General features: G+C 50.6%; 1 protein-coding gene across 1 annotated transcript; it reads left to right on the forward strand.

Annotated features, from left to right (window-relative positions):
• Positions 1–8,546: 8,546 nt before the first annotated feature.
• Positions 8,547–19,200, forward strand: LOC122922716 (sodium/potassium-transporting ATPase subunit alpha-1). Its single transcript, XM_044273416.1, has 23 exons — positions 8,547–8,702; positions 12,280–12,399; positions 12,483–12,542; positions 12,620–12,823; positions 12,900–13,013; positions 13,097–13,231; positions 13,307–13,424; positions 13,499–13,767; positions 13,847–14,045; positions 14,324–14,433; positions 14,511–14,645; positions 16,481–16,673; positions 16,752–16,927; positions 17,004–17,140; positions 17,217–17,367; positions 17,450–17,618; positions 17,702–17,856; positions 17,927–18,050; positions 18,128–18,273; positions 18,351–18,481; positions 18,558–18,659; positions 18,732–18,823; positions 18,903–19,200. The coding sequence occupies exons 1-23, from the start codon at positions 8,691–8,693 to the stop codon at positions 18,929–18,931; spliced, it is 3,081 nt and encodes a 1,026-aa protein (XP_044129351.1). The 5' UTR covers positions 8,547–8,690; the 3' UTR covers positions 18,932–19,200.
• The last annotated feature ends 8,733 nt before the right edge of the window (positions 19,201–27,933 follow it).

Below are 27,933 nucleotides of genomic sequence, written 5' to 3' on the forward strand. Positions count from 1 at the left end.
CCAATCTCTCCCCTAATGTCGGCCATCCGGGGGCCCCTCACTCCAGTTCTATCACAGAGGTCGGCTTTTGGCAGTCTGACCGTAGCCCGGAAAGCATCCAGATACCATTATAGTCAATGGGGGCTGGCAGTCCCAGGCATTATCGGATCCGCCATTCCGCTGCCAGATTTGTAGACACGTGTGAACATAGCATTACACAATCAAAGGGGGTCATTTACAAAGATCACTAAGTGTACTTTCACACTGGATTTCGGCAGGCAGTTCTGTCGCTGGAACTGCCTGCCGGATAAGGCAATCTGTATGCAAACTGATACCATGTGTAGACGGATCCGTCTCACAAATGTATTGCAATACCGGATCCGTCTCTCCGGTTGTCATCCGGAAAAACGGATCCAGTATTTATCTTTTTCACATTTTAAAAAGGTCTGCGCATGCACAGACTGCAAAACCGGGTCCGTTTTTCCGGAACATTTAGGGCCGGATCCGGCATTAATGCATTTCAATGCAAAATAATGCCGGATCTGGCATTCCCGCAAGTGTTCCGGAATTTTGGACGGCGGAAATACCGGTATTTTCTCCATCCAAAAATCGTACAGGGACTGAACTTAAGACATCCTGAATGGATCGCTCTCCATTCAGAATGCATTAGGATAAAACTGGTTCATTTATTTCCGGCATTGAGCCCCTAGGATGAAACTCAATACCAGAAAAGAAAAACGCTAGTACCCTAAACCAGTTTTTGGCGTAAAAAAAAGTAGCAAGATCCCTTGCAATGTATAGATAATAATGTAGACTTTGTCGCACAGGCTTTTTTACGCCGTCCTTACCGTTTATGACTGAGAAGAGGTGTAAATGTTGGGGAAAGACTGCTCCGTTCAGGCAGTGCAGTCGTTTTTCAGTCCAGGCGAACGGACTGCCATAGAAGAGCCTCATTTGTGATAGGACACGCGTCTCGTCATAAATAGTGCGCATCCTCCGTCAGTGCAGGGGGAAATCAAAGACCGCCAGTCTTTGCAAATGAACCCCCAAATGTCTGAACACACACTGGGGGTCATCTACAAAGACTGACGTTTTACGCCGTCTTTGCTGCTCGCCTGTGTCGGCGGAGAAAGCACCTAAGTTATGATGAGGCTCGGGCGCACCGCAGGCATTATTCCCACCGCGGGATGGAGTCGTTTTTATTCCTTTTTTATGCCTATTTTCAGGTGTAAAAGTAAGTTTGTTGGGGCTGCTGCCCCCGTCCCCACCACTCCCGAGTGGCAGGCATGGTGCAAAAAGGACAATGCGACAAAATATTGTTGCACAGGCTTAAAAGGGGTTCTTGCAACTTTTTTGACCCGCACTGAGTGTTCTGGGGCTGGCAGGGCTGCGACCTGTGTGCATGGCGATACGAAACGTGTTCTAGTGCACTATAGGCCGGGCTAACAGAGAGCAGCGAACTGCTGCTTGTGGTCAGACTGCAGTTTTTGTGTAATGTCCACCCACAGAGAGGAATGGACGGACTTCTCAGTGTATTTTTATCCACAACACCTTACAATGCCTCGAAAGGGAGACGTCCACATTGAAATTCACTGACGGGTACGTCCATACATCCATGTGGAAACCGACAGTTGTTGGTTTCTGCATTCAAGTGAACGGGATTGAGCTGCAATACTAAGCATGGCCACTATACAATGGACGGCGCTACGCTTTCCATGAAGAGACCACCACTGATCTCATATTAAATTGCCAATCCTGAGGAGGAAAACCCCCTTTAAAAGTGACAGCAGCCATGTCAGCTCTCACCATGACAGCCTGCAAGTGCTGGATAGGAGAAGCCAGCAGCAGTGAGGACACCCTGCTACCAGCCGTGGGGGGAGGGGGCACAGTCCTCGATCAGACTCCCGAGTACACAATGGACTGTGATGTGGACTCTGCTCGGGGACGGCACTTTTCTGAGAACAGAATTAAGAGCTCCTTCTGTTAATGAGAGCGCAGCGGAGGAGAGACCTGCAGAGCCTCACCACCATGTCCAGGCAGAGCATCACCACCAGGTCCAGGGCAGCAGCAAGGCCCTCCCCTAGCTGCCTCTACCCACAAGGACTATGGAGGTCATATAGTACCAGCGCTACACCTGTTTCTGGGGTAATAAGTCACAAGATCCCAGTTTGCCATTTGCTCTCACACGGGTGTTTTTATGCCTTCCTGTGAGGGACAGAAGAGACTGAAAGAAAAGTCATTTAGCCACAGGAAACCTAAAAAATCAGACCAAGTCGTGTGGGACGATTGAGGGGCCAGAATCACCGGGCTGAGAGGCCTTGGTTTATCACTCCAGCAGATCACTACGCGTCTTGGCCGAGATGTCAGCAATGTTCACAGCTGTGCTGCCATCCTGTGTCCACTGCTGCCCTGCCAGGCACGGTTCTCTGTCCCAGCATCTTCTGTGGGCACTGCTGCCCTGCCAGGCACGGTTCTCTGTCCCAGCATCTTCTGTGGGCACTTCTGTCCTGCCAGGCACTGTTCTCTGACCCAGCATCTTCTGTGGGCACTGCTGCCCTGCCAGGCACGGTTCTCTGTTCCCATCTTCTGTGGGCACTGCTGCCCTGCCAGGCACGGTTCTCTGTCCCAGCATCTTCTCTGGGCACTGCTGCCCTGCCAGGCACGGTTCTCTGTCCCAGCATCTTCTGTGGGCACTGCTGTCCTGCCAGGCACGGTTCTCTGTCCCAGCATCTCCTGTGGGCACTGCTGCCCTGCCAGGCACGGTTCTCTGTCCCAGCATCTTCTGTGGGCACTTCTGTCCTGCCAGGCACGGTTCTCTGTCCCAGCATCTTCTGTGGGCACTGCTGTCCTGCCAGGCACGGTTCTCTGTCCCAGCATCTTCTGTGGGCACTGCTGCCCTGCCAGGCACGGTTCTCTGTCCCAGCATCTTCTGTGGGCACTGCTGCCCTGCCAGGCACGGTTCTCTGTCCCAGCATCTTCTGTGGGCACTGCTGTCCTGCCAGGCACGGTTCTCTGTCCCAGCATCTTCTGTGGGCACTGCTGCCCTGACAGGCACGGTTCTCTGTCCCAGCATCTTCTGTGGGCACTGCTGCCCTGCCAGGCACGGTTCTCTGTCCCAGCATCTTCTGTGGGCACTGCTGTCCTGCCAGGCACGGTTCTCTGTCCCAGCATCTTCTGTGGGCACTTCTGTCCTGCCAGGTACGGTTCTCTGTCCCAGCATCTTCTCTGGGCACTGCTGCCCTGCCAGGTACGGACCTGTTCTCTGTCCCAGCATCTTCTGTGGGCACTGCTGCCCTGCCAGGCACGGACCTGTTCTCTGTCTCAGCATCTTCTGTGGGCACTGCTGCTCTGCCAGGCACTGTTCTCTGTCCCAGCATCTTCTGTGGGCACTGCTGCCCTGCCAGGCACGGTTCTCTGTCCCAGCATCTTCTGTGGGCACTGCTGCCCTGCCAGGCACTGTTCTCTGTCCCAGCATCTTCTGTGGGCACTGCTGCCCTGCCAGGCACGGTTCTCTGTCCCAGCATCTTCTGTGGGCACTGCTGCCCTGCCAGGCACGGTTCTCTGTTCCCATCTTCTGTGGGCACTTCTGCCCTGCCAGGTACGGACCTGTTCTCTGTCCCAGCATCTTCTGTAGGCACTGCTGCTCTGCCAGGCACGGACCTGTTCTCTGTCCCAGCATCTTCTGTGGGCACTGCTGCCCTGCCAGGTACGGACCTGTTCTCTGTCCCAGCATCTTCTGTGGGCACTGCTGCCCTGCCAGGTACGGACCTGTTCTTTGTCCCAGCATCTTCTGTGGGCACTGCTGTCCTGCCAGGTACGGACCTGTTCTCTGCCCAGCATCTTCTGTGGGCACTGCTGCCCTGCCAGGTACGGACCTGTTCTCTGCCCAGCATCTTCTGTGGGCACTGCTGCCCTGCAAGGTACGGACCTGTTCTCTGTCCCAGCATCTTCTGTGGGCACTGCTGTCCTGCCAGGTACGGACCTGTTCTCTGTCCCAGCATCTTCTGTGGGCACTGCTGTCCTGCCAGGTACGGACCTGTTCTCTGCCCAGCATCTTCTGTGGGCACTGCTGCCCTGCCAGGTACGGACCTGTTCTCTGCCCAGCATCTTCTGTGGGCACTGCTGCCCTGCCAGGTACGGACCTGTGCGCAAGAGCGGTTTACAACGTGAGGTAGAAGAGCCTTATTACACGGCCGGCTCTATATAATATACACGATGTGAGGTAGAAGAGCGTTATTACACGACGGTGGTCCATATAATATACACGACGTGAGGTAGAAGAGCGTTATTACACAACGGTGGTCCATATTATATACACACGACGGTGGTCCATATAATATACACGACGTGAGGTAGAAGAGCGTTATTACACGGTAGGGTCCATATAATATACACGACGTGAAGTAGAAGAGCGTTATTACACGGTAGGGTCCATATAATATACACGACGTGAGGTAGAAGAGCGTTATTACACAACGGTGGTCCATATGATATACAGACGTGAGGTAGAAGAGCGTTATTACACGACGGTGGTCCATATAATATACACGATGTGAGGTAGAAGAGGGTTATTACACAACGGTGGTCCATATAATAGACAGACGTGAGGTAGAAGAGCGTTATTACACGGCAGGGTCCATATAATATACACGATGTGAGGTAGAAGAGCGTTATTACACAACGGTGGTCCATATAATATACAGACGTGAGGTAGAAGAGCGTTATTACACGACGGTGGTCCATATAATATACAGACGTGAGGTAGAAGAGTGTTATTACACGGCAGGGTCCATATAATAGACAGACGTGAGGTAGAAGAGCGTTATTACACGGCAGGGTCCATATAATATACATGATGTGAGGTAGAAGAGCGTTATTACACAACGGTGGTCCATATAATATACAGACGTGAGGTAGAAGAGCGTTATTACACGACGGTGGTCCATATAATATACAGACGTGAGGTAGAAGAGTGTTATTACACGACGGTGGTCCATATAATATACACGATGTGAGGTAGAAGAGGGTTATTACACGACGGTGGTCCATATAATATACAGACGTGAGGTAGAAGAGTGTTATTACACGGCAGGGTCCATATAATAGACAGACGTGAGGTAGAAGAGTGTTATTACACGGCAGGGTCTATATAATAGACAGACGTGAGGTAGAAGAGCGTTATTACACGGCAGGGTCCATATAATATACAGATGTGAGGTAGAGGAGTGTTATTACACGACGGTGGTCCATATAATATACAGACGTTAGGTAGAAGAGCGTTATTACACGACGGTGGTCCATATAATATACACGATGTGAGGTAGAAGAGTGTTATTACACGACGGTGGTCCATATAATATACACGATGTGAGGTAGAAGAGCGTTATTACACGACGGTGGTCCATATAATATACACGATGTGAGGTAGAAGAGCGTTATTACACGACGGTGGTCCATATAATATACACGATGTGAGGTAGAAGAGCGTTATTACACGGCAGGGTCCATATAATAGACAGACGTGAGGTAGAAGAGCGTTATTACACAACGGTGGTCCATATAATATACATGATGTGAGGTAGAAGAGCGTTATTACACGACGGTGGTCCATATAATATACAGACGTGAGGTAGAAGAGCGTTATTACACGACGGTGGTCCATATAATATACACAACGTGAGGTAGAAGAGTGTTATTACACGGCAGGGTCCATATATCAGACAGACGTTAGGTAGAAGAGCGTTATTACACGACGGTGGTCCATATAATATACACGATGTGAGGTAGAAGAGCGTTATTACACGACGGTGGTCCATATAATATACACGATGTGAGGTAGAAGAGCGTTATTACACGGCAGGGTCCATATAATAGACAGACGTGAGGTAGAAGAGCGTTATTACACAACGGTGGTCCATATAATATACATGATGTGAGGTAGAAGAGCGTTATTACACAACGGTGGTCCATATAATATACAGACGTGAGGTAGAAGAGCGTTATTACACGACGGTGGTCCATATAATATACACGACGTGAGGTAGAAGAGCGTTATTACATGAGGGGGCCCATATAATATACAGACGTGAGGTAGAAGAGCGTTATTACACGACGGTGGTCCATATAATATACACGACGTGAGGTAGAAGAGTGTTATTACACGGCAGGGTCCATATATCAGACAGACGTGAGGTAGAAGAGCGTTATTACACAACGGTGGTCCATATAATATACAGACGTGAGGTAGAAGAGCGTAATTACACGACGGTGGTCCATATAATATACAGACGTGAGGTAGAAGAGTGTTATTACACGACGGTGGTCCATATAATATACACGACGTGAGGTAGAAGAGCGTTATTACACGACGGTGGTCCATATAATATACACGACGTGAGGTAGAAGAGCGTTATTACACGACGGTGGTCCATATAATATACACGACGTGAGGTAAAAGAGCGTTATTACACGACGGTGGTCCATATAATATACAGACGTGAGGTAGAAGAGTGTTATTACACGACGGTGGTCCATATAATATACACGACGTGAGGTAGAAGAGTGTTATTACACGACGGTGGTCCATATAATATACACGACGTGAGGTAGAAGAGCGTTATTACACAACGGTGGTCCATATAATATACAGACGTGAGGTAGAAGAGCGTTATTACACGACGGTGGTCCATATAATATACAGACGTGAGGTAGAAGAGCGTTATTACACGACGGTGGTCCATATAATATACAGACGTGAGGTAGAAGAGCGTTATTACATGAGGGGGCCCATATAATATACAGACGTGAGGTAGAAGAGCGTTATTACACGACGGTGGTCCATATAATATACAGACGTGAGGTAGAAGAGTGTTATTACACGACGGTGGTCCATATAATATACACGACGTGAGGTAGAAGAGTGTTATTACACGACGGTGGTCCATATAATATACACGACGTGAGGTAGAAGAGCGTTATTATACAACGGTGGTCCATATAATATACAGACGTGAGGTAGAAGAGCGTTATTACACAACGGTGGTCCATATAATATACAGACGTGAGGTAGAAGAGTGTTATTACACGACGGTGGTCCATATAATATACAGACGTGAGGTAGAAGAGCGTTATTACACGACGGTGGTCCATATAATATACACGACGTGAGGTAGAAGAGCGTTATTACACAACGGTGGTCCATATAATATAGACGTGAGGTAGAAGAGCGTTATTACACGACGGTGGTCCATATAATATACAGACGTGAGGTAGAAGAGTGTTATTACACAACGGTGGTCCATATAATATACAGACGTGAGGTAGAAGAGTGTTATTACACGACGGTGGTCCATATAATATACAGACGTGAGTTAGAAGAGCGTTATTACACGACGGTGGTCCATATAATATACAGACGTGAGGTAGAAGAGCGTTATTACACGACGGTGGTCCATATAATATACAGACGTGAGGTAGAAGAGCGTTATTACACGACGGTAGTCCATATAATATACAAGACGTGAGGTAGAGGAGCGTTATTACACGACGGTGGTCCATATAATATACAGACGTGAGGTAGAAGAGTGTTATTACACGACGGTGGTCCATATAATATACAGACGTGAGGTAGAAGAGCGTTATTACACGACGGTGGTCCATATAATATACACGACGTGAGGTAGAAGAGCGTTATTACACAACGGTGGTCCATATAATATAGACGTGAGGTAGAAGAGCGTTATTACACGACGGTGGTCCATATAATATACAGACGTGAGGTAGAAGAGTGTTATTACACAACGTTGGTCCATATAATATACAGACGTGAGGTAGAAGAGTGTTATTACACGACGGTGGTCCATATAATATACAGACGTGAGTTAGAAGAGCGTTATTACACGACGGTGGTCCATATAATATACAGACGTGAGGTAGAAGAGCGTTATTACACGACGGTGGTCCATATAATATACAGACGTGAGGTAGAAGAGCGTTATTACACGACGGTAGTCCATATAATATACAAGACGTGAGGTAGAGGAGCGTTATTACACGACGGTGGTCCATATAATATACAGACGTGAGGTAGAAGAGTGTTATTACACGACGGTGGTCCATATAATATACAGACGTGAGGTAGAAGAGCGTTATTACACGGCAGGGTCCATATAATAGACAGACGTGAGGTAAGAGTGGACCCAGAAACCCCCTGTCCCTACCCCGGTGTCAGTCTGTTTATCCGCATCCATGCCTCCCCTTCGCCCCTCAGGATTCTGGGAAGGGGCATTGGCCCCCTCCATTGCAGCACCTTCCTGGCATTGAATGGGTTAAGTGTTGGCACAGTGAAGTCCGGTGGCAGGAAGAGTCTGCATTGCGAAGAAGGGGGAGGGGGCAGCGATGCCAGTCTCCCGGACACTGCAGCTGCCGGGCGTGTGCCTTCTGGGGCACACACTGCGGCCGGCTGCCATACGGGAGAATCCTGTTCTGAACGGGTTAATGCCGGCTTTACCTGCGGCTGTGCTCGCGCTTGTAGGCGGGAAGAACTGTTCGCGCGGTGCCGGGGAGGGCGGGGCCTGTAGCTGTGGTGACCGTGACGTAGTTGGTGACGTCGCTGCGGTGCTGATTATATAGAGCTGGGCAGCGCGTTCTCCTCAGTCAGGCGGAGGTAGAGCGCGGTCCCGGCACTCAACGAGACTCGGTTCACCGTCAGCATGGGATACGGGGTAAGATACGGACACAATGGGGCTCTCCTGTAGGATGATGGGAGTGGGGAGTTTTCCGTCAGCTGCAGGATGTGGAATTTTGGGGGGCCCTGCAGGATGATGGGAGTGGGGGGCCTTGCGGAATGATGGGGGTTTTTGGGGGGCCCTGTAGGATGGTGGGGGGGCCCTGCAGGATGTTGGGAGTGGGGGCCCTGCGGAATGATGGAGGGTTTGGTGGGGGCCATGCAGAATGATGGGAGTGGGGGGTTTGGGGGGGCCCTGCGGGATGATGGGAGTGGGGGTTTTGTGGGGGGGGCTGTAGGATGATGGGACTGGGGGGTTTTGGGGGCCCTGCAGAATGATGGGAGTGGGGGGCTGGAGGACGATGGGTGTTGTGATGTTCCTGTGCTGAGGCTGGGAGGTTCCCGGTGCCTCCTGCCTCCCCCGGTGTCGTGCTCTGTTTATCCGCATTCATGCCGGTGCCTCCCCTTCGCCCCTCAGGATTCTGGGAAGGGGCATTCATTGGGTTAAGTGTTGGCACAGTGGGGTCCGGTGGCAGGAAGAGTCTGCATTGCGGGGGAGGGGGAGGGGCGATGCCAGGCTGTGTGCCAGTCCCTTCTCATGAGCGCTGCCCTCTGGGGGCACACTGCGGCCTGTCATACGGAGGATCCTGGTCTGAACGGGTTAATCCCGGATTTACCTGCGGGGGGGGGGTTCTATCTTTAGCTGGGTGGGGGAGGGGGCGGCGGCGGAGGAGGACACTGGTGCTGCGGCTCCTCCTGCAGTGCCATCCCTGACCTTGTGCTGTCATTGCCGTGGTGCAGAGCGGGCAGCGCCCCCTGGGGGTGAGCCGTGGAGGAGGTTGTGCAATGCTCCTGGAGGGCTGTTCTGTGCTCAGGGTGTGATCCTGGCATGGCTCGGTGCCCTCGGGCTGTGGGCAGGACTGGCATCCTCCACTGCAGGCCCTGCCATCCTCCATCACCTAAGGCGGTAACTCTCCCCCTGCTACAGCCCCAGTCACGCCTCCCCCACCGCCAACTGTCGTGCTGCTCTCACCAGGGCTGGGGGGGGGGGGAGCTGTGCTGCTATTGTAGGTGACACCCCCTGATGTGCAGGTACATGACCCCCCCCCCCCCTCTCCTCGCAGGGGGTGATGTGCAGGTATATGACCCCCCCCCCCTCTCCTCGCAGGGGGTGATGTGCAGGGATATGACCCCCCCCCTCATCCTTCCCTTGCAGGGGGTGATGTGCAGGTATATGCCCCCCTCCTCTCTCGCAGGGTGATGTGCAGGTATGACACCCCCCCCCCCCCCCCTCATCCTTCCCTCGCAGGGTGTTGTCCAGGTATATGACCCCCCCCCCCTCATCCTTCCCTCGCAGGGTGTTGTCCAGGTATATGACCCCCCCCCCTCATCCTTCCCTCGCAGGGTGTTGTCCAGGTATATGACCCCCCCCCCCCCCCTCATCCTTCCCTCGCAGGGGGAGATGTGCAGGTATATGACCCCCCCCCCCCCCTCATCCTTCCCTCGCAGGGGGTGATGTGCAGGTATATGCCCCCCTCCTCTCTCGCAGGGTGATGTGCAGGTATATGACACCCCCCCCCCCCCCTCCATCCTTCCCTCGCAGGGTGTTGTCCAGGTATATGACCCCCCCCCCCCCCCCCCATCCTTCCCTTGCAGGGGGTGATGTGCAGGTATATGACCTTCCCTCGCAGGGGGTGATGTGCAGGTACATGACCCCCCCCCCCCCCCCTCTCGCAGGGGGTGATGTGCAGGTATAGGACCCCCCCCCCAATCCTTCCCTCGCAGGGTGATGTGCAGGTATATGACCCCCCCTCTCGCAGGGTGATGTGCAGGTATATGACCCCCCCCCTCTCGCAGGGTGATGTGCAGGTATATGACCCCCCCCCCTCTCGCAGGGTGATGTGCAGGTATATGACCCCCCCCCTCTCGCAGGGTGATGTGCAGGTATATGACCCCCCCCCCCCCCAATCCTTCCCTCGCAGGGGGTGATGTGCAGGTATATGACCTTCCCTTGCAGGGTGATGTGTAGGTACATGGGCCCCCCCCTCTTGCAGGGTGATGTGCAGGTATATACCCCCCCAATCCTTCCCTCGCAGGGGGTGATGTGCAGGTATATGACCCCCCCCCCCCCCCTGCAGGGGGTGATGTGCAGGTATATGACCTTCCCTTGCAGGGTGATGTGCAGGTACATGGGCCCCCCCCCCCCCCCCCCAATCCTTCCCTCGCAGCGTGATGTGCAGGTATATGACCTTCCCTCTCGCAGGGTGATGTGCAGGTATATGACACCCCCCCCCCCTCTCGCAGGGTGATGTGCAGGTATATGACCCCCCCCCTCTCGCAGGGTGATGTGCAGGTATATGACCTTCCCTCTCGCAGGGTGATGTGCAGGTATGACACCCCCCCCCCCTCCCCTTCTCGCAGGGTGATGTGCAGGTATATGACCTTCCCTCTCGCAGGGTGATGTGCAGGTATATGACACCCCCCCCCCCCCCCTCTCGCAGGGTGATGTGCAGGTATAGGACCCCCCCTCTCGCAGGGTGATGTGCAGGTATATGATCTTCCCTCTCGCAGGGTGATGTGCAGGTATAGGACCCCCCCCTCTCGCAGGGTGATGTGCAGGTATATGATCTTCCCTCTCGCAGGGTGATGTGCAGGTATAGGACCCCCCCCTCTCGCAGGGTGATGTGCAGGTATATGACCTTCCCTCTCGCAGGGTGATGTGCAGGTACTTGTCCTAGGTCTGACGATGCTGGGTGGGTGCAGCGTGATGGGACATGTCCGCCCAGCAGCTGGCACTCTTCATTGACATTTTGGTGGCGTGCTGGGTGTGTCATCTGCACCATCCGGACCGTGACATTGGCGAAGGTCATTGTTGTAGTTGGCGCCTCGAGCGCTGCACTTCTATCGATTCACTCATGTAAGGGGGGGGGTGCGTGTCTGGTTATTGGGTCTCATTGTCCCCCCACAGTTCTGGGAGCGTGAACAGGACCTTTAATGGCTGCCCACAGGCTATGGACAGGTACTCCCATCATCCCTGTAGCATAATATTGGGAATGTACAATATGGGTACTCCCATCACTATGTACGTACAGTACGTCTCCCTTCATCCCCCATTGCCGGGCCTGTCATCCATGGGTTTGTATGGGACAGGTACTCCCATCATCCCCGTTGCCGGGCCCCTAGTCCGTGGGTTTATGAGGAGCTGGATGGCAATGGCTTTCTGGCAGCAGTGAAGGGGTTACTGGCTCCCGTCTCCGGAGCGGGCCCGAAGGCCTGGTGGGAGTAGAGTCATGGAAACAGTGGCTGTGGATTACGGAAACCGCCGTCCTGTGTGACTGCAGCATTGTGCAAGGCGGGGGAGGGGCAGGACGTTAACCCTCGCGGCTCCCTCCTTTCCGCTGTCGTGTTGATCCTCCGGCAGCACGTGAGGGGGCTAACCCTGTACCTGCTGGTAGAGGGTCCTCAGCCGTTGCTATAGAAACTGGTGCGGAGCTGTCAGCCTGTAGATGGGCAGCGCTGGTGGCTGCACCTTCCTGGTCTGCTGAGCCTCTTCCACTCTCTCCTGTCTCCCGCAGGCTGGACGTGATAAGTATGAGCCCGCAGCCACCTCCGAACATGGCGGCAAGAAGAAGAAGGAGAAGAAAGGCAAGGGCAAGGAGCGGGATTTGGACGAGCTCAAGAAGGAGGTTTCTATGGTAAGTGGCTGCGCTCTTCTCTCCGCTCCAGCTCTTACATGGGACTGCAGCTTATTAACCTCCTCTCGCCCATCTCTTTACAGGAAGACCATAAAATGACCCTGGAGGAGCTGCACCGCAAGTATGGCACCGATCTGACCCGGGTAAGATGGCGGCCGCTGGGTGGTGCCTATACCGTTGCCATCCCTGTGCCCTGTATAACTGGCGTCTTCTCTTACAGGGCCTCACCACCGACCGGGCAGCTGAAATTCTGGCTCGAGATGGTCCAAATGCCCTGACCCCTCCCCCCACCGTTCCAGAATGGGTGAAGTTCTGCCGCCAGCTCTTCGGGGGTTTCTCTATGCTGCTGTGGATTGGCGCCGTTCTCTGCTTTCTGGCCTATGGTATTCGAAAGGCATCGGACTTGGAGCCAGATAACGATAATGTAAGGAGCAGCGGCGCCCCCTTCAGGGTTATCTCCAGTGTGACGTGCCGTGTGTAACATCTCCTCTCCTTCTCAGCTCTACCTCGGTATTGTCCTGTCTGCTGTCGTCATCATCACCGGCTGCTTCTCCTACTACCAAGAGGCAAAGAGCTCAAGGATCATGGAGTCCTTCAAGAACATGGTGCCCCAGGTGCGTCCCGCGCACCGCTCTGAGGTAGGGGGGTACTGTATTGTAGCGGCTCGTTAGACAGACTTGTCCGTCTTCCCTTCCAGCAAGCCCTGGTCATCAGGAATGGTGAGAAGCTCTGTATCAATGCAGAAAACGTCGTTCAGGGAGACCTTGCGGAAGTTAAGGGCGGTGACCGGATCCCAGCCGATCTGCGGATCATCTCTGCCCATGGCTGTAAGGTGAGCCACACACTGACCTCATGCCTCCTCCAGCTCTCCAGTGGCAGGAGATTCACACTGACTCTCTCCCAATAGGTGGATAACTCTTCCCTGACCGGAGAGTCTGAGCCCCAGACCAGATCTCCTGACTTCACAAACGAGAACCCCCTGGAGACCCGGAACATTGCCTTCTTCTCCACCAACTGTGTGGAAGGTGAGTGGCTGCCAGGACTTGCCTCGGGTGTCGTTTCTGTGAATTGCAGGCTCTGATGTGACTTTCTGTAACAGGAACTGCTCGCGGTATTGTCATCAACACTGGTGACCGCACAGTCATGGGACGAATCGCTACCCTGGCGTCTGGTCTGGAGGGCGGCCGTACACCAATCGCTGTTGAAATTGGGCACTTCATCCATATCATCACTGGGGTGGCTGTCTTCCTGGGTATCTCCTTCTTCATTCTGTCACTCATCTTGCATTATACCTGGCTTGAGGCTGTCATCTTTCTCATCGGTATCATTGTCGCCAACGTTCCTGAAGGTCTCCTGGCTACAGTCACTGTAAGTAGGCCGGGCTGGAAGAAGGTTTAGTGCCGCCACCTTTTGGCCTGTTTCTTATAATGCCACTCATGTGTTCTAGGTGTGCCTTACACTCACTGCTAAGAGGATGGCTCGTAAAAACTGCCTGGTAAAGAACTTGGAGGCTGTGGAAACCCTCGGATCTACCTCCACCATCTGCTCTGACAAGACCGGAACCCTCACTCAGAACCGGATGACTGTGGCACACATGTGGTTTGACAATCAGATACATGAAGCAGACACCACAGAGAATCAGAGCGGTACGACCTGTTATCAGGGACACTGACAGATTCATGGGATCTCCGATGCTGTGAGGGGCTCAGGGATGGTGCAGGTCCTGGGGGGAGGGGGGGGGTGCTCAGGGATGCTGTGATGGTACAGGTCTGGGGGGGGGGGGCTCGGGGATGGTGCAGGTCCTGGGGGGAGGGGGGGTGCTCAGGGATGCTGTGATGGTACATGTCTGGGGGGGAGGGGGGGGTGGGAGGGGATGCTGTGATGGTGCAGGTCCTGGGGTGCTCATTCTTGACTCTCGTCATAGGTGCCTCCTTTGATAAGAGCTCCCCCACCTGGACAGCCCTGGCGCGTATCGCTGGCCTGTGTAACCGTGCAGTGTTCCCAGCCGGTCAGGAGAACACTCCTATTCTGAAGGTGGGTCTCTGGTTCTTGGTTTATTCTGGATGGTTCTCTGGGTCTGCCATGCCTCACTATCTTGTTGTGTTGTGCAGAGGGATGTTGTTGGAGATGCCTCTGAATCTGCTCTGCTGAAGTGTATTGAGCTCTGCTGTGGCTCCGTCAAGGACCTGCGAGAGAAAAACCAAAAAGTGGCTGAGATCCCCTTCAACTCCACCAATAAGTACCAGGTGAGTGGATGTCCTATAGCCTGTCTGTACAGTGTACGCAGTCCCGGGTGTCCAGGCTCCTATAGCCTGTCTGTACAGTGTATGCAGTCTCGGGTGGCCAGGCTCCTATAGCTTGTCGACAGGGTGGCGCTGTAGGCCAGAGGTTGAGATTGATGAAAGCTGCTGTGGCATCTGATTTCTTCTCCACGGTCGGATTACGGGCAGGAGATGTCGTCCTTCATATGTCAAGTCGGCTTAAAATAAACCTGTAATCTTAAGTGGGGGCTGAGGCTGCAGCGTGCCGCGCGTCTGAGCTCATCGCCTGATGAATGTGAAGTCTCTGCTTTGTCCTGCCTGCTGACCGTAGAGGATGGCAGGCAGTGTGGTAACACGTGATCAGGGGGTGAAGTGTACCCCTTATTGAGCCCTATATATATATATATATATATATATATATATTACATGGGGCTGAACCCTGTATAGATGGAGGGCCTGTGCCTCGTGTGTGTACCTCACGGGGAATGTCCAAATACCATGGGCTGCCAATGAAGTCCCTCTTAACACAAGCAGCTCAGCCCTGGTGTTGGGTTAGAAGATGAGTCCCCTGCCTGACTATGGCCATTGCTATATATTTGTAATTCCTGGGTGTTGTCCGGCTCTGGACCTCACAGCCTTCTACAGGGCACACTTATCGGTGGAAGGAGTTTCTCTAACTAGACCTTCTGTAGTGTTCCTGCACAGGTATCTACTGATACTTCTGTGATCAGGAAATATATGTGGCTTTCCGTGATGTCTCCAATATCGGTGGCGGCCATCATTGTGGCAAAAGGACGTCCACTTCTCTGCTTTCTGTGGCTCGTCCAGTCTCTGTATCTCTGCAACCTGCTGATGACTGACACTCTAAGCTCAGGGGCCACTTCCGTCTGACAACGTCCTGCTCGAAGCCTCGCAATGGCGAGGTACTGGTGTTAAATTATTAGGTGTCGTCTTGGTCTCATGATGTCCCAGTGTGAGCAGCATGATGAGGAGGCCTGTTTAATACCAATTCTAATGGAACCAGGAAAATTATTGGGTGATTCATGGATCAAACACCTGTTGTGAATTTTGCTGTTAAAGGAATATTCCCATTATGGACCATGGGGGCATATTGCCAGGATATGCCCCCATTGTCTGAGAATGGCGGTGGGAGGTTTCCCAGGGTCCAGCCACCACCAAGCGCAGCACTACTCCCGTTCATTTCTCTGGGGCCAACAAATAGCTGAGCTAGAGTTTGGCTATTTTCGGTGGCCCTATAAAAATGGAGGGGGGCTTCGCATGCACAGTGCACCCTCCACCTTCCCTGCTCCGTGCGGTTCCCAGAGGTGGGATCTGCCCTTATCAGACAATGGGGGCATATCCTAGCGATATGCCCCCATTGTCTGTGATGGGAATAACCCTTTAAGCTCTTTCTTGGACAACTGGAAGTCGTGCAAAATGTTCTGAAACCTTGAACATGTGCCTTCAGAAGTTTAGAGCGTTCATCCTGAATCTTCCCCAGAAGACAAATATCCTAAACTTCCTGTGAGGGGCATCGCATAGTTGTGGGCTGCTGGCAGTCTTGTAGGCACCTGGCTCCAGCTGTGTGGTGCGTCTTGCACTTCTCTGCGGGGTGGCCTAATCCCATTAGCCTGCTTTCTCCTGTGCTCTGTAATCCGCTTGCTGTGGATTTGCTGCTCCGGGTTTGGACATTCCTCAAGGCTTATCCTGTCCAGTAAAGGTCGATGGCTTGTCTTCAGGCTGGGACATGGAGGGTTAGTCTGTGCTCTGGTAACCATGTGGCCCGGGCCTCCACCACTACCTTCTCCTTCTCTCCACAGCTCTCTGTACACAAGAATGCCAACCCTTCAGAGTCCCGCTACCTGCTGGTCATGAAGGGCGCCCCCGAGAGGATCCTGGACCGCTGCACTAGCATTCTCCTGCAGGGCAAAGAGCAGCCACTGGATGAGGAGCTGAAAGATGCCTTCCAGAACGCTTACCTGGAGCTTGGAGGCCTGGGCGAGAGAGTCCTAGGTGAGGCCTCGCTCATCGCCGGGTGAGCCGCCCTGTTACTCGCTGGCCGCCGCCTCATCTTGCATCTTCTCCTTGCAGGTTTTTGCCATTTGACCCTCGATGATGAACAGTTCCCTGATGGCTTCAGTTTTGATACAGAAGATGTGAATTTCCCCACAGAGGGCCTTTGCTTTGTTGGCCTCATATCAATGATTGATCCTCCTCGTGCTGCTGTGCCCGATGCAGTTGGCAAATGCAGAAGTGCTGGAATTAAGGTGGGCGACCTTCTCTCGTGCTGTTTATGACCTAGAACACCCCTTCTATGGGTTTAACTCCCGCTCTGTCTGGCAGGTTATCATGGTTACTGGTGACCACCCCATCACTGCCAAGGCCATTGCCAAGGGAGTGGGTATCATCTCTGAGGGCAACGAGACCGTGGAAGACATTGCAGCCAGACTGAACATTCCAGTGAACCAGGTGAACCCCAGGTACGTCAGCCAGAGATGTTCTGTTGTCCCTCTCTTCTCTGTGCTGAGGACTCAACGTGGCTCCTGTTCCCTCCAGGGATGCGAAGGCGTGTGTAATCCATGGCACAGACCTGAAGGACATGAACGCAGATCAGATCGATGACATCCTCCGATACCACACAGAAATAGTGTTTGCCAGAACTTCCCCGCAGCAGAAGCTCATCATTGTGGAGGGTTGTCAGCGACAGGTAGGTGTCTGGCTGCCCCCTGGTTCTCGGTCTGGGGTGTGTGGTGACTGTTCCTGTAAACACATGTTCTTCTGTCCTGCAGGGAGCCATTGTGGCTGTGACTGGAGATGGTGTGAACGACTCCCCAGCTCTGAAGAAGGCTGACATTGGCATTGCTATGGGTATTGCAGGTTCTGATGTCTCCAAACAGGCTGCAGACATGATTCTGCTGGACGATAACTTTGCCTCCATTGTGACTGGTGTGGAGGAAGGTAAGTAGCTGGACTCCTGGGTGTCCTTTCTGAATGCTATTGGGTGCGACCTCCTGGTTTCTCAATCCTTCTGTCTCTTACAGGACGTCTGATTTTTGACAACCTGAAGAAATCCATTGCCTACACCCTGACCAGTAATATCCCAGAGATCACACCTTTCCTCATCTTCGTCATGGCTGACATCCCTCTGCCCTTGGGCACCGTCACCATTCTCTGCATTGATCTGGGCACTGACATGGTACATAGCTGGCACATAGATTGGTGGTGATGTACAATGACTGGAGGTCACTGATGGGCTTCCTTTTCAGGTCCCCGCCATCTCCCTGGCTTATGAACAAGCAGAAAGCGACATCATGAAACGCCAGCCCAGAAACCCCAAAAAGGACAAACTGGTGAATGAGCGTCTGATCAGTATGGCGTACGGACAGATAGGTGAGTGTCGGTGCGCGGTGTGGACCTGGATCCCTGCGTCCACTTCTTGCCACCTCATCTCCTCCCTCTTTTCTCAGGTATGATTCAGGCCCTCGGTGGGTTCTTCTCCTACTTCGTCATCTTGGCGGAGAATGGCTTCCTGCCGTCGACTCTGCTCGGCATCAGAATGTCCTGGGACGACCGCTATACGAATGACGTAGAGGACAGCTACGGGCAGCAGTGGGTAAGTGGCCTTTACCTCTGGGGCAGCGGTGGCTGGCATCCTGCAGGGTTCTCACCTTCTTCCCTCCCCCCTGGCAGACCTATGAACAGAGGAAGATCGTGGAGTTCACCTGTCACACCGCCTTCTTCGTCAGTATTGTGGTTGTGCAGTGGGCCGACTTGATCATCTGTAAGACCAGGAGGAACTCCGTGTTCCAGCAAGGCATGAAGTAAGTGCGTCCTGGGAGGGTGGTCTCTGGGGGAAGGGCTGCAAGGCTATGCTGATGTCCTTTTAATTCTGTATAGGAATAAGATCCTGATCTTTGGGCTCTTTGAGGAGACTGCACTGGCTGCCTTCCTGTCATACTGCCCGGGCATGGACGTGGCACTCCGCATGTACCCGCTCAAGTAAGTGATGTCCCGTGGTTTGGCAGCGGCCCTGTGCTGCTGTGCAGCTTCTGATGGTCTCCTCTCTTTCAGGCCCACATGGTGGTTCTGTGCCTTCCCATACTCGCTGCTTATCTTCATATACGATGAAATCCGTAAACTGATCATCAGACGCAGCCCTGGTGGTGAGTGTTCCGTTATACGCTGGGTGTGCTGCCGTGTCGGTGTTTGATCGGTTTCTGATTGCCTTCTCTTTCTTTCCAGGCTGGGTGGAGAAGGAAACCTATTATTAAGTGTGTGCGGTTTGTCCTGACATTTCACATATTGCCCCCTCCCCACCTCCGCAACCTGCCTGCAGACCCTTGTTCCCTGCGTGCCCCTGTCCAGCCTGTCTCCCGTGGAAGAAGATGCATTTTGGCGAGAGGCGCAGAGTCGCCTGTGTGCGTCCTGTCCCGAGTTCTCATTGTGCCTTCTCTGGTTTAGTTTTTGTAAGGGAGCACGTCCACAGAGAGGTTTTATATATATATCTGCATTTTTACAAATAAAGGTGGGTTCCGAGGTCTCTGCCGTCTCCTCGTGTCATGGCTCGTGGGGGAAATCCTCCTGTCTCGTGTCCAGCGGCACAACTACTGGGGAGCGCAGCTCTGGGTGTGACGGGAGTGCCGTGGAGAGGTCTCCCATGCTGGTGCGCTATAATAAGAGGCTGGGGTATGTGTGCGGCATGTGAAGGTCCTGGGGGTGAGTGGTGGCACATGAAGGTCCTGGGTATGTGTGTGGCATGGGGTGAATGGTGGCAGGTGAGGGGCCTGGGTGTGGCACGGAGTGAGTGGTGGCACGTGAAGGTCCTGGGTGGCACCAGGTGAGGGGTATGGGTGTGGCACAGAGTGAGTGGTGGCAGGTGAAGGTCCTGTGTGGGTGGCACCAGGTGAGGGGGTATGGGTGTGGCACGGAGTGAGTGGTGGCAGGTGAGGGGTATGGGTGTGGAACAGAGTGAGTGGTGGCACGTGAAGGTCCTGGGCATGGGTGCTGCACTTCAGGCTGGGGTGACTGCAGCCGTATCTGAGAGGAGTCTGGAGGACGTGCAGACAATGGGGCTCTCTTTCACATCCAGTATCTCATGACTAGTGGACATGTTGTGCTGCTTGGCCCCCTCATTGGGGGAGGGGAGCAGTCATGTGAGGGCTGTCACTGGTGACCACCCAATACATGACAAACCCCTGGCACAGGAGGAATGCCCTGTGACAAACCTGCAGCTGTGTGAGAGCAGGACATCTGGATGTGGAGGGGTTAACTCATCGTGTTGGCTTGAAACAAACGCCGTGGAAGGAGTCTGCGTGTGTCAGGCTACTCTCACACTTGTGTTCAGAGCGGATCCGTCTGGTGTCTGCACAGGCGGATCCGCTCCTATAATGCAGACGATCGGATCCGTCCAGACTTTACATTGAAAGTCAATGGGGGGACGGATCTGTTTGAAAATTGAGCCATATAGTGTCAACTTCAAATGGATCCGTCCCCATTGACTTCCATTGTCAGTCTGGACGGATCCGTTTGCCTCCGCACGGCCAGGCGGACACCCGAACGCTGCAAGCTGCGGAGGACAGACTGAGGCATTCTGAGCGGATCCGCAGCCACTCAGAATGCATTAGGGCCGGACGGATCCGTTCGGGGCCGATCATGAGAGCCTTCAAGCGGAGCCCTGAACGCTAGTGTGAAAGTAGCCTTATCTAAACTGAATGCCCTGAGACGCGTTCGCTCTGCTACATCTGTAAAGTGGTCTCTGGTGGGTGTCCGACCTGGGGCTCCCGGAGGATATTACTATTAGAGCCCCATTCGGTCCCTGGCGGTGCACATACATAATGCAGAAGCGGGGGGGGCCCTACAATCTAATGTTGATTTGTAAAGGCGCAGATGTCTCATCGAGCCGGGCGTGTCCTCACCGCATCCAGCTGCAGAATCTGCCAAGCGGAGCCCGTTGATGGCCGTGTTCTGTCTGAAGCTCTCTGGTACGTGTGGTGTCCCCCTCCTGGCAGTGCTGGGGTTAATGGCTGCAGCATGGTGCTTGGGAACAGAGGGCGACTTGTGCCTCCCTGGGCGGATGAGGCGCGGAGCGGCCCACGATGCTTCCGCTCAGTTCTGGAAGTGTCCCACTGTATGAGGCCAGGACGGCCAGTCACCAGAGGTGGTGCCCCAGAACCTGCCACCTCGGTGCCTGGCCGCTTTAACCCCTTGTGCTGCATTCTACATTGCGCTTCTCAGGTGACACTGGGAGAATAGTCTCGGGCAATAGACTGATGTGGACACTTCGGCTCGCCTGCAGTGCGGGTGGAATAAGGGGCTCACGTAAATGTTTACCCCAAAAACAAACGGAAAGTGAATATATAAAAATGGACACTCGGATCATAGGATGTTGCGTCGGGAAAGTTTATATAAACACCACTATACATTGAAAAGTAACACAAACATCTATATAAACACAATTCGGTAAGTTTTCGATCGATTTTTCAGTTGATTTGATGCAAATCGATGGAATGATCGACTCTTAGTCAATGAAGTGTTCAGAGTCCATCTCGAAGACATCGATTATTTGAAAGGTCCACGGAAGATAGAAGCAGCAAACCGCGGGGCCTGTAATCACTCTTCAGACCATGTTCTGATATGTAGCCTGTGACGCCACGGATGGCCTCTGTACGTATGGCGGCAGGTATGTACGCGTGGTCTCTCGTATAGCGTCACCGCTACCAGTAGTTCTTGTGTGGCACCGTGGACCGCGCGTCTGGTCAGCGGTGTTTTCTTTTTCCATTAGTTTAACATGGATATAGTCGCGGCTTCAGTCGAAACTTTCAAAGCTTTTGAATGGTGATCCTGAATTATTCAAATGGTAATCACGTACCTGGTGGCGTTTTCACGTAGCGTCCCACGTGATTTCTATACGTCACCTCTTTACAGATTGCAGCGCGCTGTAAATTATCAGAATTGCCATACGCGTTTCGAGGTTTACACACCTCTTCATCAGTGGCTGTTGATACGGTGAACCTGGTCACGCCCTGAGCTCTGGATGTGTAATTCTCAGGGTCAGTGAGGATGGATGCAAGTACGGTGCCACGCTAACGTCTCATCAACTTCTGCAACCTTCTAATAGGCCTTCCTTCTAAATTCCACTATATACTCAAGATCTCTGCTTGCGATCAGTGAATGGAACCATTGCTTACACCTGAAGGCTGAGAACACTTCTTGACCTAATGTTTCACAGCGCAGGGTTTGGTCCATTGTCGCCAGAGCAGAGAGCTTGTAAATATAACACGTGCTCACGCTGTCATGTATGATCTCTATGAGCCTGGACACGTGTGCTCACGCTATATCCCAGTATGATGCCTGTGTCATGTATAATCCGGAATCACGTGGTATCTGAGGCTGGACACACGTGCTCACGCTGTCATGCCTGTGTCATGTATGATCTGGGATCACATGATCTCTATGAGCCTGGACACGTGTGCTCACGCTATATCCCAGTATGATGCCTGTGTCAGGTATAATCCGGAATCACGTGGTATCTGAGGCTGGACACACGTGCTCAAGCCGTCATGCCTGTGTCATGTATGATCTCTATGAGCCTGGACACGTGTGCTCACGCTATATCCCAGTATGATGCCTGTGTCATGTATAATCCGGAATCACGTGGTATCTGAGGCTGGACACACGCTGTCATGCCTGTGGCATGTATGACCAGGGATCACGTGATCCGTGGGCCTGTACAGAGTGGCGGGATTACCTGGGATGACGCCCGCCACATTCCCGGAGCCGCACAGATAACAGCGCTGCAGACGCTGACGGCTACAATTCCCACCAGAGATGGAAAATTCCTCCCTGACGTGTGAGAAAACTCCCAGAGAGGCCGATCGGTGGGGCTGTGTACGCCATGTGGCGGGGGATGGGCTGCTCTGGGGTCCGCACACCTTATGTTAGTGGAAGCGCCTCCGTGTCGCTCCCTCGTGGTTGGATTTACAGACGCTCGTGGAAAGTCTCAATAATACATCACCGTGTAGTCTGGCAGGTAAAGGGTTACTGCAGTGGCACCGGTTAACAATAGGAGATTAATTAGACTTGGCGCGGGGCCCCTGACGTCGCCGGCGGGGAGAGCGATTCATGAGAGGATGAAAACAAGCACAATGGAGAGAAGAACAGGTGAAGGAGGAAGAGACCCGCCTGTGTCCTCCTAGAGGCCGGGCCTCCTACTAATCGGCCTCAGTCTGCCATGGTGCTGCCCCTACCCGGCCCCTCCACCTCACCTAGGTGATCTCATCACTGCTGGATGGAGGTCGATACGACGGCCACCTCCAGGAATGACATAACATGGAGAGCGAGGGCTGGGGAGGCGTGGAGCCATCATTATTACTGTCTAGTATTGCTGATCGCTGCTATGGGGCCCTATACTAAGGCCTTTAGGCCGGAGGACTGGTACTCCCATGGAGCAGGCTACAGGTGCCTTCACGTGCACAGAGACCGCCGCCCATTGTACGGCTGACCATAATGTCAGTGCAGGTCACCAAAACTGGGCTCAGAAGCTACACTTGGGGGTTAGCCTGGGAAAACCGCCACGTGGACATATCCTTAGCAGAAAGAGGAAGCACGTGGCCCCCAAATCCAGTCCCCTGACACCCCCACACACAACAAGCCGTCAGAGGAACCTCCGAGGAGCACGGACTGGGCCGACTTCAGGTCACCCATCACCCTCCTGTGCAGATTTCTCTCATGGTTTTATGAGCAGAAATTGGGAGAGAAGGATCAGAGGACATTGTGTTCAAGAAGAGTGAACGCGAGTGTCTTACGTAACCAGAGGGTGTGTATTCACCGTACAAAGGGCAGCGCTCAGAGCCCCAATTCTCTACTTATCTCCTCTTTATGAGGTTAAAGACCAGCTCCAGAAACGACTAGCCCTTCAGCCCGGCCGCAGGAATTTATATGGAGTTACATGGTAAAGACATCTACAGCTGAGCGTCCAGTAAATCCCATTATTTAACTGAATACGACCCAAATATCATCGCATCATGCCCCAGGACGGAGTACTGAATGAATAATCTCTATACGAAAAGAGGAGCCAATAATCAGTGCCGCCTCCTGCTGAAAGTACTGAGAATGTGCTGCCAAGACTAGTGGGGTAGAGCATATAACAACCAAGAAACTAATACTGCTCCTATGTACAAGAATATAACTACTATAATACTGCTCCTATGTACAAGAATATAACTACTATAATACTGCTCCTATGTACAAGAATATAACTACTATAATACTGCCCCCTATGTACAGTAATATAACTACTATAATACTGCTCCTATGTACAAGAATATAACTACTATAATACTGCTCCTATGTACAAGAATATAACTACTATAATACTGCCTCCTATGTACAAGAATATAACTACTATAATACTGCCTCCAATGTACAAGAATATAACTACTATAATACTGCTCCTATGTACAAGAATATAAGTACTATAATACTGCCTCCTATGTGCAAGAATATAACTACTATAATACTGCCCCCTATGTACAGTAATATAACTACTATAATACTGCCTCCCATGTACAAGAATATAACTACTATAATACTGCCTCCTATGTACAAGAATATAACTACTATAATACTGCTCCTATGTACAAGAATATAACTACTATAATACTGCTCCTATGTACAAGAATATAACTACTATAATACTGCCTCCTATGTACAATAATATAACTACTATAATACTGCCACCTATGTACCAGAATATAACTACTATAATACTGCTCCTATGTACAAGAATATAACTACTATAATACTGCTCCTATGTACAAGAATATAACTACTATAATACTGCTCCTATGTACAAGAATATAACTACTATAATACTGCCTCCAATGTACAAGAATATAACTACTATAATACTGCTCCTATGTACAAGAATATTACTACTATAATACTACTACTATAATACTGCTCCTATGTACAAGAATATAACTACTATAATACTTCCTCCTATGTACTAGAATATAACTGCTATAATACTGCTCCTATGTACAAGAATATAACTACTATAATACTGCTCCTATGTACAAGAATATAACTACAATAATACTGCCTCCTATGTACAAGAATATAACTACTATCATACTGCTCCTATGTACAAGAATATAACTACTATAATACTGCTCCTATGTACAAGAATATAACTACTATAATACTGCTCCTATGTACAAGAATATAACTACTATAATACTGTCTCCTATGTACAAGACTATAACTACTATAATACTGCTCCTATATACAAGAATTTAACTACTATAATACTGCTCCTATGTACAAGAATATAACTACTATAATACTGCTCCTATGTACAAGAATATAACTACTATAATACTGCTCCTATATACAAGAATATAACTACTATAATACTGCTCCTATGTACAAGAATATAACTACTATAATACTGCTCCTATGTACAAGAATATAACTACTATAATACTGCTCCTATGTACAAGAATATAACTACTATAATACTGCTCCTATGTACAAGAATATAACTACTATAATACTGCTCCTATGTACAAGAATATAACTACTATAATACTGCTCCTATGTACAAGAATATAACTACTATAATACTGCTCCTATGTACAAGAATATAACTACTATAATACTGCCTCCTATGTACAAGAATATAACTACTATAATACTGTCTCCTATGTACAAGAATATAGCTACTATAATACTGCTCCTATGTACAGGAATATAACTACTATAATACTGCTCCTATGTACAGGAATATAACTACTATAATACTGCTCCTATGTACAGGAATATAACTACTATAATGCTGCTCCTATGTACAAGAATATAACTACTATAATACTGCTACTATGTACAAGAATATAACTACTATAATACTGCTCCTATGTACAAGAATATAACTACTATAATACTGCTCCTATGTACAAGAATATAACTACTATAATACTGCTCCTATGTACAAGAATATAACTACTATAATACTGCTCATATGTACAAGAATATAACTACTATAATACTGTCTCCTATGTACAAGAATATAGCTACTATAATACTGCTCCTATGTACAAGAATATAACTACTATAATACTGCTCCTATGTACAGGAATATAACTACTATAATACTGCTCCTATGTACAGGAATATAACTACTATAATACTGCCTCCTATGTACAGGAATATAACTACTATAATGCTGCTCCTATGTACAAGAATATAACTACTATAATACTGCTACTATGTACAAGAATATAACTACTATAATACTGCTCCTATGTACAAGAATATAACTACTATAATACTGCTCCTATGTACACACTCAGATTGGGTCACTGTCACTAGTGGGGTACCTCAGGGGTCAGTATTGGGCCCTATTCTCTTCAATATATTTATTAATGATCTTGTAGAAGGCTTGCATAGTAAAGTATCAATTTTCGCAGATGACACTAAACTGTGTAAAGTAATTTACACTGATGAGGACAGTATACTGTATATATACTGCAGAGGACAGTATACTGTATATATACTACAGAGGACAGTATACTGTGTATATATACTACAGAGGACAGTATACTGTATATATACTACAGAGGACAGTATACTGCTACAGAGCGATCTGGATAGATTGGAGGCTTGGGCAGATAAGTGGCAGATGAGGTTTAACACTGATAAATGTAAGGTTATGCACATGGGAAGGAATAATGCAAGTCACCCGTACATACTAAATGGTAAAACACTCGGTAACACTGACATGGAAAAGGATCTAGGAATTTTAATAAACAGCAAACTAAGCTGCAAAAACCAGTGTCAGGCAGCTGCTGCCAAGGCCAATAAGATAATGGGGGCATCAAAAGGGGTATAGATGGCGGTGATAAGAACATAGTCCTACCACTTTACACATCACTAGTCAGACCACACATGGAGGACTGTGTACAGTTCTGGACTCCTGTAAACAAGGCAGACATAGCAGAGCTGGAGAGGGTCCAGAGGAGGGCAACTAAAGTAATAACTGGAATGGGGCAACTACAGTACCCTGAAAGATTATCAACATTAGGGCTATTCACTTTAGAAAAAAGACGACTAAGGGGAGATCTAATTACTATGAATAAATATATCAGGGGTCAGTACAGAGATCACTCCCATCATCTATTTATCCTCAGAACTGTGACGAGGGGACATCCTCTGCATCTGGAGGAAAGAAGGTTTGTACACAAACATAGAAGAGGATTCTTTACGGTAAGAGCAGTGAGACTATGGACTCTACTGTAAGAGCAGTGAGACTATGGACTCTTTACTGTAAGAACAGTGAGACTATGGACCCTTTACTGTAAGAGCAGTGAGAATATGGACTCTATACTGTAAGAGCAGTGAGACTATGGACTCTTTACGGTAAGAGCAGTGAGACTATGGACTCTATACTGTAAGAGCAGTGAGACTATGGACTCTGTACTGTAAGAGCGGTGAGACTATGGACTCTTTACTGTAAGAGCAGTGAGACTATGGACTCTTTACTGTAAGAGCAGTGAGACTATGGACTCCTTACTGTAAGCAGTGAGACTATGGACTCTTTACTGTAAGAGCAGTGAGACTATGGCCTCTTTACTGTAAGATCAGTGAGACAATGGACTCCTTACTGTAAGAGCAGTGAGACTATGGACTCTTTACTGTAAGAGCAGTGAGACTATGGACTCTTTACTGTAAGAGCAGTGAGACTATGGACTCTATACTGTAAGAGCGGTGAGACTATGGACTCTTTACTGTAAGAGCAGTGAGACTATGGACTCTTTACGGTAAGAGCAGTGAGACTATGGACTCTATACTGTAAGAGCAGTGAGACTATGGACTCTGTACTGTAAGAGCGGTGAGACTATGGACTCTTTACTGTAAGAGCAGTGAGACTATGGACTCTTTACTGTAAGAGCAGTGAGACTATGGACTCCTTACTGTAAGCAGTGAGACTATGGACTCTTTACTGTAAGAGCAGTGAGACTATGGCCTCTTTACTGTAAGATCAGTGAGACTATGGACTCCTTACTGTAAGAGCAGTGAGACTAGGGACTCTTACTGTAAGAGCAGTGAGACTATGGACTCTTTACTGTAAGAGCAGTGAGACTATGGACTCTATACTGTAAGAGCGGTGAGACTATGGACTCTTTACTGTAAGAGCAGTGAGACTATGGACTCTATACTGTAAGAGCAGTGAGACTATGGACTCTTTACTGTAAGAGCAGTGAGACTATGGACT

This window comes from Bufo gargarizans, unplaced genomic scaffold, assembly GCF_014858855.1.
Source record: "Bufo gargarizans isolate SCDJY-AF-19 unplaced genomic scaffold, ASM1485885v1 fragScaff_scaffold_662_pilon, whole genome shotgun sequence".
NCBI classification, from domain to species: Eukaryota; Metazoa; Chordata; class Amphibia; order Anura; family Bufonidae; genus Bufo; species Bufo gargarizans.

Excerpts from the sequence above, each read along its gene's own strand:
- LOC122922716 (XM_044273416.1), top strand. Across the intron at positions 18,274-18,350 it reads ACAGCTACGGGCAGCAGTGG|ACCTATGAACAGAGGAAGAT; the intron begins GTAAGTGGCCTT and ends CCCCCCTGGCAG. Across the intron at positions 18,660-18,731 it reads CTCCGCATGTACCCGCTCAA|GCCCACATGGTGGTTCTGTG; the intron begins GTAAGTGATGTC and ends CCTCTCTTTCAG.